The sequence below is a fragment of the Anomaloglossus baeobatrachus genome, chromosome 5, assembly GCF_048569485.1.
Source record: "Anomaloglossus baeobatrachus isolate aAnoBae1 chromosome 5, aAnoBae1.hap1, whole genome shotgun sequence".
Classification (NCBI taxonomy): Eukaryota; Metazoa; Chordata; class Amphibia; order Anura; family Aromobatidae; genus Anomaloglossus; species Anomaloglossus baeobatrachus.
The window spans coordinates 521,398,686-521,417,407 of record NC_134357.1 but is presented as its reverse complement, the minus strand read 5'-3'; the positions used below and the strand labels follow the sequence as shown (position 1 = coordinate 521,417,407).

At 40.9% G+C, this 18,722-nt stretch overlaps 1 protein-coding gene across 2 annotated transcripts in view; it reads right to left on the bottom strand.

The window, feature by feature from the left end:
* LOC142312060 (THAP domain-containing protein 3-like) overlaps positions 1-18,722 on the bottom strand; it is a 51,297-nt gene that overhangs the window by 6,678 nt on the left and 25,897 nt on the right. For both annotated transcript variants that reach the window (XM_075350940.1, XM_075350938.1), the window contains one exon: positions 10,939-11,024. In XM_075350940.1, the coding sequence (XP_075207055.1) occupies positions 10,945-11,024 (80 nt within the window). In that variant the 3' untranslated portion in view covers positions 10,939-10,944. The remainder of the gene's footprint in view (positions 1-10,938; positions 11,025-18,722) is intronic.

The window sequence follows — 18,722 nt, the reverse complement described above, 5'->3', positions numbered from 1 at the left end:
ATATCCCAAATACTCCATTCCTCTGAGGTGTCACCCTAATCACACTTGCTTCCTACCAGTTCTCAAGTCTCCACCCCCCCCCTGCTGAGTATGTGGGTAACAGAAATGGTGGAGTCTGGAGAGCTGTTCAGTCACACTATAGCCTGGGAATTAGAGGACTGCTCCAAAGCTGCAGTGAGTCCAGACAAGGAAATTATCTGCACTGATGTCCAGAAGCTTTGTGAGTCGGATCCAGGCCCAGATGAAGAAGGTTATGAGCATAATGTAGACCTTCATTCCAAAACTGTAACTCCTCTTGGTGGATAAAATTGGGAACATGCTGATGAGACTCCGATACCTGATTGGAACGACAACTTTACTATTAGGTCAGGGCAGGAAGAGGTTGGCTCTGAGGAGTCAGGACGAAGGGAGTGAGAACACACAAGGTGATGATGAGTTTGGAGACCCCACTTACTGTCAACCCACAGTGAGCCAGTCGATGAGGTCAGCAGAGGAGGTGGAGGAGGATGCTACTGACGACGAGATTGGGTTGAGTCTTCCTGGACAGAGACGGAGTACTGGAAGCACGTCAACAAGTGCATCCTCAGCCAGAACTCTGCCTCTGAGCAGAAGTCATGGTGGCTCTGCAGGTTGCATAGGCTGTAAGCCTTGCCTAGCCTGGGCCTTTTTTGACATCGCAAAGGATCACCCAACTCATGTCATCTGTAAGATTTGTCACCAATCTATAAGTAGAGGCCAAAAACTCACTAGTTTGAGTACTTCATCCATGAACTGTCACATGTATATGAAGTGATAGGGTGAGGGTGTATTGATGACCTTTATCCACTGTGAATGCAAGATGCTTATTTGCCATTCATTGTATGCATTGTTGCTGACCACCCACAAGGGGCCGCTATTTTGCATCTGCCTTTGACTGTTTGGTCACTATAGCAACAGCAAAACGGTCTTTGGTTGTGGACTTGGAGATCGGAGGAGGTGCTGTATGTGAGCTGAAGGAAAAGCGAAAGGTGTGTGTAACAGAAAGGAGCTGCTGCAGAAACTACTTAGGCTATGTGCCCACGGGAGCTTGTACCTGCGGATATATCCGCAGGTACGGCGACAGGTTTACCGCAGCTGCCTGCCGGCATCCGCAGCTATTTTTAGCTGCGGTAGTACAGCGGAATAGCTGCGGTAAACCTGCAGACTTTCATGCGATTTACCTGCGGACGTCCCGGCCTCCATCTCCATAGTGGTGGGCCGGGATTTCCGAAGGTAATTCCGCAGGAATAATTGACATTCAGTTACGTGCAGCTGCGGGACATCTGCAGCATATTCCGCAGCCGCACATTCCGCAGCGTGGACACAGACACTCCCCATGTACAATAGGATAACATGGGGAGTGTCTGTACTTGCTGAAACCTTCGAATTTATCTGGAAAATCCAGATAAATCCGCAGGTTTTCTGTGGCAAAATCCACAGAAGGAAGCTCCCGTGAGCACATAGCCTTAGGTGGATTGTGAGGAGACTCATGTTGGAGTTTGGTGAGGAGGACCGTAACGCGTGTGAGCAGCATCCTGTGCCGGAGACTGCCATTCTTCAGTTGCTGGCTATACTGATTTCCGTGAGAGGATCGTCAAGTCTGTATCTATGGCAGCTGGACACCACAGTAACCGAGTATGGTAGGCTGGGCCCAGCCAGGACTGCGTGCACGCAACACTTTGTTTTGGTAACAAAACACATATCTGTTCTGCTTGGGCGAATATATAGACAATAAGACTTGCTGCCTCGCCTCTGTCAGTTTGTCAGTTACAGTTAAAATCCTAGAGGGACAGCGACACATGTTTGCATTGACTGTTGCTTTACAAGATTTCCAGGACTGTGTTGCTGAGCTGTGTGGCTTTCCTTACCACTTTTTTTTTTTTATAATTAAATGTTTTTATTAAGTTTTACAAGTTACAACCAAATAAACATTGGAGGCTACCCAGCCTCTACCCCCCTCCCAACCCTCCCCTCCCCAGCCTTACCACTTTTATCATCTGCCTTATCTGTGAGGCTTCAGCAAACAAGGGTATTCAGGGGGGTTAATGGGTTTTGTCTATGTTTAGGTAGATAAGTTATAAGCTCTTGTGCTGCGCCACTGGCAGGTCTTGTTCGCACACACACACACACACACACACACACACTCACACACACACAATTACTCCTGCTACGCAGAGGGATTACCAGGTATTAGGCAACTGTTTAGACTGTCCCTTGGTTAGGCAAAGGTTGGTGAGAAGGGGGTATAAATCGCCATTACGAGTGGTGCAGCATAGGGGTAGGCTTTTGGACTTGTGAATAGATTGTTCTATTCTTTCTGTTTTATGCATGGTTGTTATTGTTTGTTTTGGTAAAGTTAAACAATCATTTATCAACTCAACTGCCTAGAGTCCTTTTCCTGGTGCATGGTTTTTCTGTATACTGGGGAGCCCACCCTGTACACGACTTTAAATGAAGCATAAGTTGCAGTGGCAAGGCCACTGTGCAACAATGCGGCCTAGTGGGGAGGGGCAACCACCGTCTGCCCCATTAAGTGCATCTGCGTGCTCTTCATCCTCTGACTGTGGGGACAGCAGTCACACATGCTTTTGGACGCAGACCTTCCACCTCTTTACCCGCAACAGGCAGTGTGATTGTCAGGTCGTCAGTTGTTTTGGAAGTGGAAACAGCTGCTGGTGATGAGCTCTCTCAGACATTGAGAGCACCACCTTTGGATGAAGGCAACATTATATCTATGCCTGCACCTTCCTCACAGATTGGCTGGACTACCTGCAGTTAAAAACAGTGTAGCCGAAATGGAGAGGTTGTGTAGAATGCAGAGGTGGTATAGCTTTCTTGTCAGCAGAGGAACGTCACTGACTACCCCAGACAATGATACTATACCCCAAAGAATTGGCTGCACTTTTTGAAGTTAAAATTGCGTAGCAGAAATGGAGAGGTGGTGTAGAATGCAGAGGTGGTGTAGCTTTCTTGACAGCTGAGGTACGTCACGGACTATCACAGACACTCATACTATGCCCCAAAGAATTGCCTGCACTTTTTGCACTTAAAATTGCGTAGCAGAAATGGAGAGGTTGTGTAGAATGCAGAGGTGGTGTAGCTTTATTGTCAGCAGAGGAACGTCACTGACAATCCCAGACAATGATACTATGCCCCAAAGAATAGCCTGCACTTTTTGCAGCAAAATTGTGTAGCAGAAATGGAGAGGTGGTGTACAATGCAGAGGTGGTGTAGCTTTCTTGTCAGCAGAGGAACGTCACTGACTATCACAGACACTCATACTATGCCCCAAAGAATTGGCTGCACTTTTTGCAGTTAAAATTGCGTAGCAGAAATGGAGAGGTGGTGTAGAATGCAGAGGTGGTGTAGCTTTCTTGACAGCTGAGGTACGTCACTGACTATCACAGATACTCATACTATGCCCCAAAGAATTGCCTGCACTTTTTGCAGTTAAAATTGCGTAGCAGAAATGGAGAGGTGGTGTAGAATGCAGAGGTGGTGTAGCTTTCTTGTCAGCAGAGGAACGTCACTGACTATCCCAGACAATGATACTGTGCCCCAAGGAATTACCTGAGCTGATGAAGAAACTGTTTCATACCCTGGAGGATTTCATGAAGGAGGAACTTCACTATAGCCTGGACGCCAGGTTTCTTTCTATCTATATGGACGAAAGACTATGTCCAAGAGGACTCCAAATCAGACGGGATTCCCCTTTTCCGCAAGATCCGGTTTTTTCAAATAAGTGGAACAATCTTTTCACAAATTGTATGCAAGGGATGTTGTTATGTTTACATGAAAAAAGGACTAGTATAGCTCTGATCTCTATGGGCAAGATCACTGAACTTTATAAAGATCTAACCCCTTTTCTATTACACCCTGAGTATAAAAACCTGAATTCCGGCTTGAACACTCGCCTTATACAACTAGAACAAGACACTATCATACGAAAATCTAAAAAGTTACAAAGAGACAGGCAAGAGAGGAGCCAAACTTTTTCGACCCTCCGTAAGGAGAGACCAGCTCCTATGCCTAGGAATAATAGCTATAGGAGGCATAGTTCAATGGCAAACAACACATATGGAAACAGAAAAAGTTTTGTGAACAGTAAATTTCATAAATATACTAGGACTTCCTCAAGTGGCACCCCCCCGACTGATAATGATACAGCAGCACTGGGAAAATTAAAGGTTCCTTTGATTCCCAATCCAAATAGAGGAAATGATACCCCGGATGAGATCGATATACTGGCTGATGAGGTTTTCTCACAGGCTAATAATTCTGGTACAGCTAATAAAATGAACACCTTGAGGGTCTCTCCCCCCAATATTGTAGAAACTGTCATTCCCTGCCCGGAAAATCCAGTCCCCTTAAACCCAGATGAGACACGTGCACATTTAGCCAGAATCCGAATCCAAATAGAAAGAATAAGAAAAGAAAGAGCCCTTTTAGAATCAGAAGGGAATAGCACAAGGCCTCATGAGGAGGATTTCATTGACTTACTGAACTTATCCACCCATGATGATCCTATTTCTCTGCCTGACACACAAATAACTACATTGGTATCTGAGGCGGTACCAACGAATGAGAAAATTATCATTGATAATACTAGTATATCTCAACCATCAGTTCCCTTTCTGCCATCGGCTAAAAATCAAAGGACAAATCTCATTACGGATTTTTTAGTCCCAAGGTCCACCACCAAAAAAAGAAAAAACACGGCAGAGGGACCAGAGCAGGATTTAAATCTAAACAAAAAAGAGAAAAAAACCTTATAACAGGAGTAAGAGACAATAACATCCATGACCCCAAATCTATAGGACCCGCTAATAACACGAGTCCTATTTTCAATCTATCAGAATATACCCTGAATAAGGGAGAGATCCAGGTATTAAATAGAGGACTGTCCTTCTGCCCATCGTATAAATCAAAGGATTTTGATTTGTTTTTGGACGTTCAGAATTATATTAGAAAACTGACTTTAAAAAGGCACTTCTTATTAAAAGGGGACACTTCCCCCGCTACCCCTATGGAAATGGCCCCTTTTTGCCATGCAGCAGTCAAACCGAAATCTAGGTTTTATCCAACAGAAAGCAAAGGTCATTTTTTAAAAACCTTTTGCGACCTAGTTTTGACAGATCTTAAAAGAGCTGTGAACCAAAAAAGAATTTTTAAAAATAATTTAACACTGAATGAGAGAAAGGCCCTTGATTCCCTCAAAGAAAATAAAGATATAGTTATTAGAGCAGCCGACAAAGGGGGGGGCATTGTCATACAAAATAAAAAAGACTACCTTAAAGAAGCCCTTAGGATATTGTCAGACCCAGTCTACTATGGGGTGGTAGACAGAAGTAAATATGACCGAGCCGTCCTTGCATATCGAGACTTAATTCAAAAAGGGATGGATAAAAATATTTTTAATATGGCAGAAAAAAGATTCTTGACAGTAAAAAACCCGGTCATGGCGTTTTTTTACCATCTCCCAAAGATCCACAAAAATCTGGCCAACCCCCCTGGGAGGCCTATCATATCAGGGATCGATTCATTAACAGCAAATTTAGCCCATTATATTGACACATTGATGCAGCCTCATGTACTCAGTCTGAATAGTTACCTCAGAGATTCGGCCCACCTCATACGGGAACTGAATAATATTCCATGGAAAGAGTCATACATGTTTATCACCATAGATGTGGCCGCACTGTATTCAAACATACGTCATTATTTAGGGCTGTCCTGTTTCTCCTTTTTCCTGGAAAGTGACAACAGGATCCCCCAAACTCAGAAAGAATTTTTAACAGAAGGAATGAGCTTTATCATTCATAACAACTATTTCACTTTTGATAACAAATTGTACCACCAACGCCTTGGCACAGCAATGGGGTCGAAGGCAGCATGTACATATGCTTATCTTTTTATGGGTTTTTTTGAGACAATTTTTATAGAGAATGGCCAATACGACAAGGGTATCATTATATATAAAAGGTACATCGACGATTTATTTATCATCTGGGATTGTGACCACTCTGATATTGGGACATTTTTAGGCAATCTAAATGGGAACGACTGGGGCTTGTCTTTTACATCAACCACACATAAAGAGGAGATTAATTTCCTGGATCTCACCATTTTTCATTGCAACGATAAAATTCATACAAAAACCTATTTTAAAAAAGTCGATGCAAACGGATATATCCATTTTAATAGCGAACATTATAATAAATGGTTGATGAATATTCCTCTTAATCAATATAAAAGGATCAGAAGGAATTGCTCACAGGATATAGATTTTAAAGAACAAGTGGGGACCCTAAAGGGACGTTTTTTGGAGAAAAACTACCCAAAATCCCTTATCCAGAGAGCTTATCAAGAAACCAGTAAAATTAAACAGGTGGACCTTATCACACCTAGTAAAAATCCATCTACTTCAGAGTCCCCCACTAATAGTAACATAAGAAATTATGCTCTAAATTTTATTACCACGTATAGCAGGGAAAATAAAATAATAAGGGAGGTTTTTGAGAAAAATTGGGGTATTTTACAAAATGATCCCATACTAAAATCCATATTACCCAACAAACCCGGGGTCACTTTCAGGCGGGCTCCCACAATCAAGAACATTGTGGCACCCAGCAGACTGAGGACCCAAACAACAGGACATAAACCCACCCTTCTAGAGGGTTCCTACAAATGCGGCGCAAGGAATTGCCTGTGCTGCAGGAGTATACAGCACAAGAAAAAGACTTTTAGCTCCTTGGGGGGCTCTGAGATTTTTCATATTAAAAACCATCTGACATGTCAATCGGATTATGTGATTTACCTGATAGATTGCATATGTGGCAAGCAATATATAGGGAGGACCAGTCAGCCCCTCCATAACAGACTGAACTCACATCGTCACAACATAAAGACTGGTTTCTTGTTGCATGGACTTTCTAAGCACTGCACGATCCAGCACAATAAGACTTTTGACTTCAGGATCACACCAATTGAGCAAATCCCCCCGAGCATTAACAATAGAATGGAAGCCCTCAGTAGGAAAGAAACTTATTGGATCCATAGACTCAATACTTTGAAACCTTTTGGATTAAATGAAATTACGGATTTGTTTTATTGAAGAGATTTTATTTCATTTTATCCCCGTTTTATTCTTATTATTCCCTTTGAAATATTTTACAATATTTTCATTTTTTCCTTTGAAAAACCTTTTCATTTTGCCTAAAAAGTTTTTTATTCTCTTAAAAAGTTTCTACTCCCCCAAAAAAAAACCCCTCTCCTCCCCCCTCTTTTTTGTATCATAAGAGTACCTCAATCAAGTGTCGATTATGTTTTTATCATTTTATGATGTTATTATATTGCGATACTAATGTATTTCACCACTACCATTCTTATTGCAAGTACGATCATCAATATTGCCTTTTAATATAGATACAACATTCGTTCCCAGAAGGGTCCCATAATCATCTATCACATAGCATCTATCTCTGAGAGTAATTTTTGATTTATTATCCCCGTTTTTAGCTAAAACTGCTAACCCGATAGTTTCCAGATACCTAAAATATTTTCCAGAAAGATTCCTTCATGAATAATAAAATTATAATTTAATAATTTTTTATAAATTATTAATAATTATCACAAATTTGTTTATTGTACATATCCATGTCCCCACAAGAATGTAACAATAGCATAGGTATATATATAATTTTGCCTTCAACTAATGGCGTTATATTTAATTTTTGTAACAGCAGTAAATTGAGGATGCTACTTGCTTTCATTGTCCATGGCATGTGATGGTTGTACCTTTTAATTTTGTTCCAAGCGCGTTTTTCCTTTTTCATTATGTCATGTTTTTTTATATATTTATGGTCACGGTCTGCTTCATTTGTAATTAGCATTTTTTCTATATTTCTATTTCACAAATAATCTCTTTTATATATGACTATATCTTTATTATAATTCTATACACAGGCTCAATTTCTGGAGTTTTTGTTATGTTCCCATTTTTCACTCATTTCTCTAAATATACCGTTTAAATACCCTCCACTTTACACAGTTTTATTCTATCCCCTATTTTTTCACAATCTTATGATCTACATTAATTTTTATAACATACACTAGAATAATTTTAATAACTTTTAATCTCACACAATCTTATTTATCAGTGATTCCACGATCCTTAAATTCACTTAGTGAAACTATCCCTTTCCTCAACACCCTTCCTTCCTTCAGACCCCACCCCCCCACTTTCTCTCCCCTTCCTTCCATCAAATGTAGAGGCACAAGTTTCCTCACATTATATACCCCCCCCCTTTTTTTACATATATAGTGCTTATAGAGCGATCTCCTTTATATAATAATTTTTTATATGTATGTTTCTTCATATAATCAAAACACAAAGCCCTAAAATTTCCCTCCCCCCCCTTTTTTTCCCTGCATATAGCGGTGAATTAGGACACTTTCTCTTAAACCCCCGTTCAACGCATGCGCTATTCTGTTTTTTTCCCACAGTTTGAACTCAAACCACCTTTCATTATTGGAAACCACTCACTCTCTCTGTTCTACGCATGCGTCCCCCTAGTTTTTTTCCCCACGGTCCGAATTTCCAATGTATTCTTTCACTACGGGGATACGCATCCCCCTCGTAAGAATTCCCTCCCCCCCCCCCCTCCCCTCCTTTCTTTTGAAACAATTGTCATTCTCTACTCATCTCGGAGAGACATTAGCTTGTCTCCTTGCTTCTATACGGAAGCCCCAGGCTATCCTATCTTTCACTTTTGTACAAGCACTAAATAAAAGGATCACACACATCTCATTTCCATAAATGTATTTTAGTTCACATTTTAGCTTTGAGCCTCATGGATCTCTCGTAGCCACTGTTGCATAATACTCCCCAAAGGATAGAATAGTGGATAGAGATTCTCTCTCCCATTGTTTCCCCTGACATTCCCTTAGGTTCAAGTCCGGTCATATATTGAACATTTTTTCCTTCTTTTTTCTTTTTTTCTTTCTCCTCTTGCCGAAAAAAAGCAACGGTCTCCTTTTTTTCCTTCTTTCCTTTTTCTGGTTTTATTGCTCCACGGAGGGTACACTCTCCATTATAAATCTGGTAGAGGGAAACCCCCTTTTTTAACAACTTCATGCATTTTTGTGTTTTTTTCAATCATGACGTTGTTTCCAATCATGACGTAGTCTCACTCCTCGTGGCTATGAGTCATGGGATTAATGGTTTTTTCAGGAGTGTGACTGCTCCTGGATACTCCTATAAATGTGCTTGTATTCCTTATATCTGTATGTTTTTTCCCTGAAGAAGGAGGTGTGTATACCTCTGAAACGCGTAGGAATGGTTTATTAAAAGAATCTTTATTTTTACAAACACCCTTTGTGGTTTCTAGCGCGGTTTATAAACCCGTCTTTTTACTCCGAACAATTTAACTGAGCTGATTTAGACAGATGCTGTGAAAAACCCTTGCACAGCGCTGGCACAGACCTACCTAACAAAAATGGCTATGAACTGCTCTAATCTAGCCCTGAAAAGGGCTGAAATTAAAACTAGTCCCTACTCCCTAAACCGATGTCTCGATTGCACTTTATAGCGCCCACAACTGCAGTAGCAGCGGGAGCAGTGACTGTCACACTCCCGCAACACTGATATAATGGCGGCGATGGGGAAAATGGCCGGGTCTTACAGAGGAAGGACATGTGACATGCACAGCCAATGAAACATACCCTTGCTTGTCTGGCAAAAATCCACTTTTCGGTGTGTGTGTGTCTGTGATTGGCTGACAGCCTGGCCCGCCTCACTGTACGCGCAGTTAGAAAAACAAAAAAATGTTGATCGCCATTCTTGCAGCACTCAGCAGCACTGATCTAAACCCCGCACACTATATGCTGAATTTTGATAATATCATTAGTAACAGTGACTGACAGTATTACAGTGAAAAGCCAGCTAGTAACTAGCTACGCTTTTGGTGATCGAACGGTAACTCGAACGGTCGAATGTGAAGCAAATTGTTCGAGTTCATCGAACGACTCGAAGACCGCCCAAAACAACTCGAATTTGAAATTGCCAAACGGTTCGCTTCGAACACCGCTCATCTCTAGTCACCAGTCCTGGGTTCCCTAGTTGGAAGGGGAAGCTTAGGCCTCAGTTATAGTGAAAAGGCTGAAAAGGTTAACTAAAGAAGCCATCCCACAGTGAAGGGAATATAATATTGGGTATTTCCTGATTTTAGGGAGTTCAGAGTTAAAGGTGCAGTTAGTAGTGTGGTGTGGAGAGAACGAACCAAGGGAGAAGTAATGAGCAGGAGTAAGCAAAGGTGACCAGGACCGAATTATAGGTTGAAGCTTCTTGGTGGCAAATTGAGGGACAAGAGATCGCGCCCCCCCCCCATCTGTGCAATGTATCAGGAAAATAATCAATATCTGATTCACTGGGATATCTAGAAGTGTTTCAAACTTTACCATTACCACGTAAAGTGACACGTCAGAGTTGAAAAAAATTGGCACAGTCAGGAAGGTAAAAACAGATGGCAAGAGGTTAAAACAGTTGTCTTTTTTTTTCTTAAATCCATGTAATTGGGTCAAAAACTTTTTTTCAGATTAGGTTTCATTAAAAAATTATAATGGCTGCTGAATGTGGTAACTGAGAATACGTCAGCCTGTTACGATGGTCTGATGGGGAGTTTATATGAATGTCTTTTTCTGACCTCGTCAAAGTTGAATGATCAAGAAAACAAAAACTTGTAAACGCCAAAATTTTTAATGAAACCCAATAACAAGTAATTTTTAGTTTAGTTCCAAATATATGCATTTAGGAAAAAAAAACTACAGTTGGACAACTGCTTTAAGCAGTCATATTAATTCCCTCTAATACTTTTGGAACACAACTTTCTCTATCATGGAACTACAGTGATTACACTTTACCAAGATTTATCCTTCACTCTCAGTCTTCAGTATTGGTTCCGGTTTCAGGGCTCTGACAAATGTGTCATATCCATTTAGAATTGTTTCTGTATAAAAAAAAAAAGAAGAAAAAAAGAAAAAAAAAGAAGTAATGTATGTAACTATGATAAAGTTACGGTATATTGACCACAGTTCATATAATGCAGTTGAAACCAGACGTTTACATACACTATCTAAAAAGACACATCTGCATGTTTTTATCACTATCTGACATGAAATCAGAATAAACCTTTCCCATTTTAGATCAATTAGGAACCAAAATTATTTATGTTTGCCAAACGCCAGAAAAGTGAGAGAGAGAAAAAGTTTTAAGGCATTTTTATTACTTTTTGTAAAGTCAAATGTTTGCCTACACTAAGAGTACTATGGGACAGTCCATAAAGAACAGATTCTAAAAATATTTTTGAGTTGGAAAAGGCAGGAGGTGGCAAGAGCTAAAATACATGGTTTGAAGGAAAGGGCAGAGTTGAAGGGTACTTTGAGGCAGTGGACTTCCATTTCAAGTGAAAGCATGATTTCGTTTATTGTGAAAGATAGATTGGGTAGGGGAATAACGTAAAATATGGAAAACATGATGATTTCAGTTTTGTTCACACGGAGCTTTAGGAAGCATGATGAGAAGAATGAGGATATGGCCATTAGATATTCTGGACAGCAGAGAGATAATGTCTGGGCCAGAGAGGTAGACTTGAGTGTCAGCAGTGTATAGGTGGTACTGAAAGCAACAGGATTTTATGAGTTGCCCATGCCAATTGAGAAGTATAGGGATTCCAAGAGAGGCTTGAGGGACACAGACAGTGATCGGATAGGATGAGGAGGTAGTGTGGGAGTGGGAGATGCTAAATGTCCGATTGGAAAGGTATGAGAAGATCCAGGCAAAGGCAAAGTCTGTGACACCAAGGGAAGAGATGATCTGTAGCAGGAATGAGTGGTTGACCGTGTCGAGAGGACAGGTTTAGAAGGAGGCTTATAGAGAACTGTATGTTCACTTTGACAGTAAGTCTTTAGTAATTTTTGTTAGTGAAGTTTGGGTGGAGTGGGGAGGACAAAAGTCGGATTGTAGGTTGTCAAAGAGCGAGCTAGATGAGAGGTGGGAGGAAAGTTGAGGAAGGACATGCTGTTCAAGGAATTTGGATGCAAATAGTAGGAACAATATAGGATGATAGCTGGACATAGAGGTCGGGTCGAGGGATGGTTTCTTCAGGATAGGTATGACTGTGGCATGTTTAAAAGCAGAAGGGAAGGTACCAGAAGTTAACAATAGGTTGAAGAGATGGGTTAGTGACGGGACTACCGTGGAGGTGAGGTTGGGGAGGAGGTAGGATGGGGTCAAGTACACAAGTGGTGAGGTGTAATTATTAGAGAAGCTGAGTAAGCACTCCTTCAGTCATGGTGCTGAGGAAGGTTATGGGGAGGGCCAGTGGTCTGTTCTACATAGGGGTTGTAGTGATTGAGTAGTAAAGACTGGTCTTGTTTGGTGGATCTTATTTTTAAAATGTGAGTGCGGAGAAGGGAGCTAAAAGTGTTGAATAACTGTTTGGGGCTGTGGGATAAAGAAGACATTGGATTTTTAGCTTTGGGAGGCATCTGCAGACAAAAGTGACCAGATTAATTTACAGAACAATTTAAAATGGGCCAATGACCTTAGGAGACTAACATTTTTAAAACGAGTCTTGAAATGGATGTTAGGAACAGGTCGACGGTGTCTACGATCATTCTTCTTCACTTAAGTCATGTCTGTAGCCAAATTGGATTGCTCAGTCCAGATCTCTAAGTAGATTTTTAAATTCTTGCAGCATACTATCCAGAACCAGGAAATAAAATTAACAACACAGCCAGACACAAATGTGAGATGGGAAGAGTGAAATTTCTTTAAAAAACAATTTGGCCTTCCATGGAGCAGATGGAAATCCTGGTAATGAAACACAATAAGACATCATACAAAAATAATCCACTATGACCCAGATAGTAGTAAACCTTTGCATCTCTGGAAGATCTATACCAAAATTTATAGAAAACTTGTCTCACAGCTGAACACCCGAGTGACTGGAAAGTAGAATAATTGGTCCAAAAATAAGGACTATCTGGTGGAGTGCTTTACAGAAAACAAATGTCTTTTAAGTGGAGAATTGGTAGAAGAGATGGAAGAAAGGGTACGTTCAATTAAAAGTGAGGGTGGCTCTTCAGTGGCATCACATGGATGAAAGACCCTTAATTAGAGCATAAGCTGTGCATTTGTTTGCTCAACAGTAAGGTAGATGAGGATGAAATGTAACCATGAGAAGAGAGACCATTCAGCTTAAATGTTCATTAAGGTTGACTAAAGCTATTACAGATTTTATGGTCTGTATAGATGCACACCGGGAAATTGGCTCCTTCAAGTAAACCAGAAAGATTGTGCCAGCATCCAAAATGTAATTAAGGCATTCAATTATTTGTTTAATCTTCTGTAAAAGACATACACACTATAGCAGAACAGGAGGACAAGGAAAACCATTAAATTACACACATTTCAAGCCTATATGGACTTTCGTAGTAATCATACAAATGAAGCTATTTTTCTACATTTAACTGTAAAGCCAAGAGCTCATGGTCACCAACTGAACAATTCTGTTATGCTGGAGAAAATTTCTTAGAAAACAGTTAACAGGGATGATTTCCTGATTCAAAAGGAATTTTGAGACAGAAATTCTCGCATACCAAATAATAGAGGCATCTAATTCAAGTAAAAATGGTTTGTCGACATTAAAATGGTGTATGACTGGAGCAAAGAAAGGTAAAGTTTAAAATACCGGGAGGCTTGAACAGAGAAATCTGATTAGTTCCAAGAATTAGTTCCCTTCCGAGAGAAGATCGTAAAAGGAGCCACCACTTGAGAATAACTATTAAAGAAATGGAGATAATTTGAGAAGCTGAGGAATCTTTGAAGGGCTTTGAGACCAAACCAAAATAGAAACCATACACAGACCTCCAAATGAGATGATAAACCCAAGAATCGTCAGTTCAAGATCCTCAAAAGATACCTTATTTTAAGCAGATTAGTAGGTCATCGAGATAGGCTAGGACGTACTAGTACAGGACAACATGAAAGATCTAATTAAAGAAGTGCTGGCCACAGATAATGTGTTGCATAATTCGAAAGTCATATCTAAATATTCATAATGATCATCATGGGGATTGAACAATGTCTGAACATTTGTTGCTCTCTTTAATGTGGATTAGGTTATAAACTCAAAGTACATTTATTTTAGGGAAGACAGTAGCACTTTAAATTCAGTCAAATATTTCTGAGATGATGGGCCAACAATATTAATATTTCATCATGAATTTATTCACACCTCGATAATCTATACAGAATTAGAGACTTGTCTATCCTCTTTACAAAGATGCCTGCACAGGCTAGAGACCTTGATTTTTAGATGAACCCTCTTTCCTGATCCTCTTTATAGAGGATAAACTCTCCCTCTATGGATCAGTATTGGAAGAAGGACAATTTGGCACTGAAATTGCTGACAAGGCCGAAAAACACTTCTACTTCATTAGACAAGACATCTGTAAAGTCCTGTTAAGTGACAGGTAAATTGAAGGCAATGGAGTCAGCAAAGTTTTAGATAATGTTGTTTAGGTAGAGCATAGATGCAATTTTGGAAACAAGATGAATGCCATTGGGCAATCTTGCCAGATGAACAATCAACCATCATGTAGCTTTAGTGAAAAGTTTAAAATGCATCAGAGTGTTAAAACTGAAAAAAAATAAATGTCCAATCTAAATTGTCCCATTCTCAGTATGGAATTGGATAAGACCACCAAAAATTGCTGAGCTATTCAAAGAGAGATTATCTTCAGAGGTCTACACAAAGAAACTTTTGGGTAGAGGGAGGTCAATAAAATTCTCTACAGCTCCAGTCAAGAAAAGCTTGTCCCAAGAACACAAATTGGAAGAAATAAATATACACACCACCAGTTTGACTTTAGTGGAAGATAGCGTTAAAGTGATCGCTCCTCCTTTGCCTCGGTGCTGAAGTTTCACTTTTGGCCTCAAGTATAGAACAGTTCATGCAAGAGTGATCTAGTGCCTCAGTAAAGGCCCCGTCACACACAGAGATAAATCTTTGGCAGATCTGTGGTTGCAGTGAAATCATGGACATATTGTTCCATTTGTACACAGCCACAAACATGGCACTGGTTGTCCACAATTTCACTGCAACCACAGATCTGCCGCAGATTTATCTCTGTGTGTGACAGGGCTTTAAGGCGACAATCTTTCCAGACAATTTGCACAGTTCTCCTATAGCCTCTCTGGGAGGAGATTTTGAAGAAGTTCTGGAATGTAGGTCATCGGAATCATGAGCTCTCTCCCTTGACTGTTCATTTGGTGGCAAGAGAAATTAAAACATAAAGTGAAGATGGGAAATATTTACAATCAAGTTGGTCTTTCATCCAAATGGATAGGCTAACATAGATGATTGTAAAGAAAGCGTTGTTGTTCCAGGTCAGTTTATCACACAAGGAATGGAACTGGATAGCATAACATTCCACAGAGTTAGTCCCTTGTCTAAGTAGAAAAATGGAAGCAACAACTTAGTGGATGCGCTTTATTTTGTAAACCACTCTATGGAAGGCAGGCAGGAAAGATGATAGAGAATGTATCACAATATAGTCCCATTCCTATAATGATGCAACCCAAACCAAAGAATCTACTTTTGGTGAGGGAAAAAAAAATGTTTCGGACAAAGTTTAAGGTGTACAGTAAATCGTTCACAAAGGTCCATCAGGCCTAGGTAAGAATGTAGACATGTTCTCCAAGCAGAAAGTGCTGGATAAAAATTAGGCTGTAGAAGAGGTTGAGCAAATGTAGGTGTAACTTCAGGAGCTTAAGGCAGTGTGTCCATGCAGCTGAGAGATCACACTATTCCTGACAACCACCTGTCAGCTCACCAGAAGTTGCAAAACCAGTCTATAATGTCCAATTGCAATGGTGTTGATACTGCAGTGTCATTTTGATACAGAGTCTTCTATTAGGGCTCACCTTTTGATTTGGATTGACTAAGCTGGAGGTCAGCAATAGAGGCAATGGCACAGCGGACAGGACTTGCTGGACGGCAAGTGAAACATCATGCACCAAGACAACATGATAAGCTAGATGGCAGACGAACAAGTTGAACATGACAAATCAAGAAACAGAGTCTGGGGTGAAGATAAACACAACAACTGAGGATGTATAGTCAGTCCAGAAATTGTAGTAATACTGTGAAGTAGGCCTGAGGAGAGGTTTTTAGGTTTATGGCAGACAAAGCATTAATCAGCAAACAATGGATGGCTACTAATAGCTTAAATAAAAAGGCTAATTTGTTTATTAAAAACAAGCTATACTTTGATGCAGAAGTGTTTGAAGTGTGAAAAATTCCATATAGCAGTAGTTATGCTTAAAGCAGTCAAAGGGTTAATCAGTTTTCAGCCAAGAAGTAGATGGAGGAGTTTGCAAAGATGATTGCAGCTGTGAAAACGGAATGATGGCAAATTCAAAAGCACACTGTAACTGAACACATAACTTACTCAACACATATTGGTTTCGAAGTCAGCCTTGAAAGACTTTAGGAGAGGAGGTCACTGAAATTCATTAGGTAACTTGTGAAACCCGATGTAGAGTATAGCAAAGGATGTCAGCCGTAGGTTAAGGGAACAAAGCCTGGCCATAGGTAACGCCATAAAGAAGTCTTCTTGATCTTCCTCGTTGGCTTATGGTGTGGTATGGCAAAATGTACAGTAGCTGGAGCCCTCTATTCATCATTTCAGGTACAATAACAGCTTGATGTTGTATTGATAAGGCTTCGGAATCAGTGGTGCAGCCATTTCTTCAAAGAGTGCCAGGAAATATTTTTCAAACACAACAACACCAGACAGCATGTTGCTCGTTCAACTGTGAGCAGCCTGCGTTATCTAAATATGCTATCTTGGCCTGCAGTATCCCTGGACTTGTCTCCCATTGAGCAAATCTGGAACGTCTTGGTCAATAATTACAAAAAGAGCTGTCATTAGTGAATTTTGATGATTTGTGTGCCCAAGTGCATTTGGCGTTGCTGAATATTCCTTAGACAAAGACAATCATTAATAACCTCATTGATAGCAGCCGAAGCATGTAAGTGAGTGTACATATTTAGCATCTACCACATTATTTTTTTATTTTTCCAACTTAACCACTGTACACACCAAATAATCCTGAAGCCTGCTGCCACTAGTCTTTATTTTCACATTCTTTTTTGGCAAGAGTTGAATAATTGGGGTTGAAAAGTTTGTCAACAGTTAATATTAGAGTTTTAGAGATGTACAAAATGTATGGTAAAAAAAAAAGGCAGTGGATGTGATAACGGTAAAGAAAAAACAAAACAAAACTACTACGGTTAAGAATAAGGAAGCCACTAGTAAAAGTGCCACAACTGGCACCAACAGTCCAGGTAGTAGTACTACCAAACGAAAGCCACATTAGCCTCTTTTGCCTCCAGGAATTGTATTAGTGGGGAGGGAGCGAAGGGCGTTATGGAGCATATGGCACATCACTACAGAAGTTTGGGTCCGTGGAAGATCGGTTCGACTGGTTCAGCCAGACTTTAGAAAACGTTCAGTTCTGGACCCGGACTTGACCTTAAAGGGAACCTGTCACCACTTTTTTGGCGTATAAGCTGCGGCCACCACCACCGGGCTCTTATATACAGCATTCTAACATGCTGTATATAAGAGCCCAGGCCGCTGTGAGAACATAAAAAACACTTTATAGTACTTACCTAACGGTCGCTTGGTTGGCCATATGGGCATCTCCATTGTCCGGTGCCGCCGCCGCCTCTTTCGGCCATCTTCATCCTCCTTCTGACTCCTGTGTAGATGACGCGTCCTACGTCATACACACTCGCCGATCCAGCGCAGGCGCAATACAATTCTTTGATCTGCCCTGCTCAGGGCAGATCAAAGTGCGCCTGCTCAGGACCTGAATGCCAGCGAGTGTGGATGACGTTGGATGCGTCATGCACCGCGGCTAGAGAAGAAGGAGGACGAAGATGGCGGAAAGAGGCGGCGCCGGCATCGGAGAACGGAGACGCCCATATGGCCAACCAAGCAACCGTTAGGTAAGTATTATAAAGTATTTTTTATGTTCTCACAGAGGCCTGGGCTCTTATGTACCGCATGTTGGAATGCTGTATATAAGAGCCCGGTGGTGGTGGCCCCAGCTTATACGCCAAAAAAGTGGTGACAGGTTCCCTTGAACCCTAATAAATGTCACTTTGGGGCTCAGTGCACATGCAGCCAGCCACAAACAGATCACTATCGGGGGAAGGTGGGCAGGGTTTTTCCATAATTTTGTTTTGTTTTTTTTAGGCACACTACATGAGATAACTCTGTTGTTACCCCCAGTGCAAGCCATTCAAACACAGAAAGTGGCGCGCACTGGGCTGAACATCAAGCGTACCCGAGCACAGAGATGCTAGCTTGAGTGATCAGCACCCAAACTCCAAACCCAAACTATTTTTTCTTTTGTAAAGTCTGTGTTCAGTATAAAAACACTGAAATTCGGGTTTACTCATCTCTAATCACTAGTCTCAGTCACAGGAGGAGTCTCATAGTTGCGTCAGTTTGAGTCGCATTTTACAGAGAACAGTCTGTCTAATCATAACTATGAGAGGGATAATTCTTGGACTGTTTTTTTAAGACTATCAATGCTCTGTGCTATTTTTGGTCTGTTTGTTAGAACC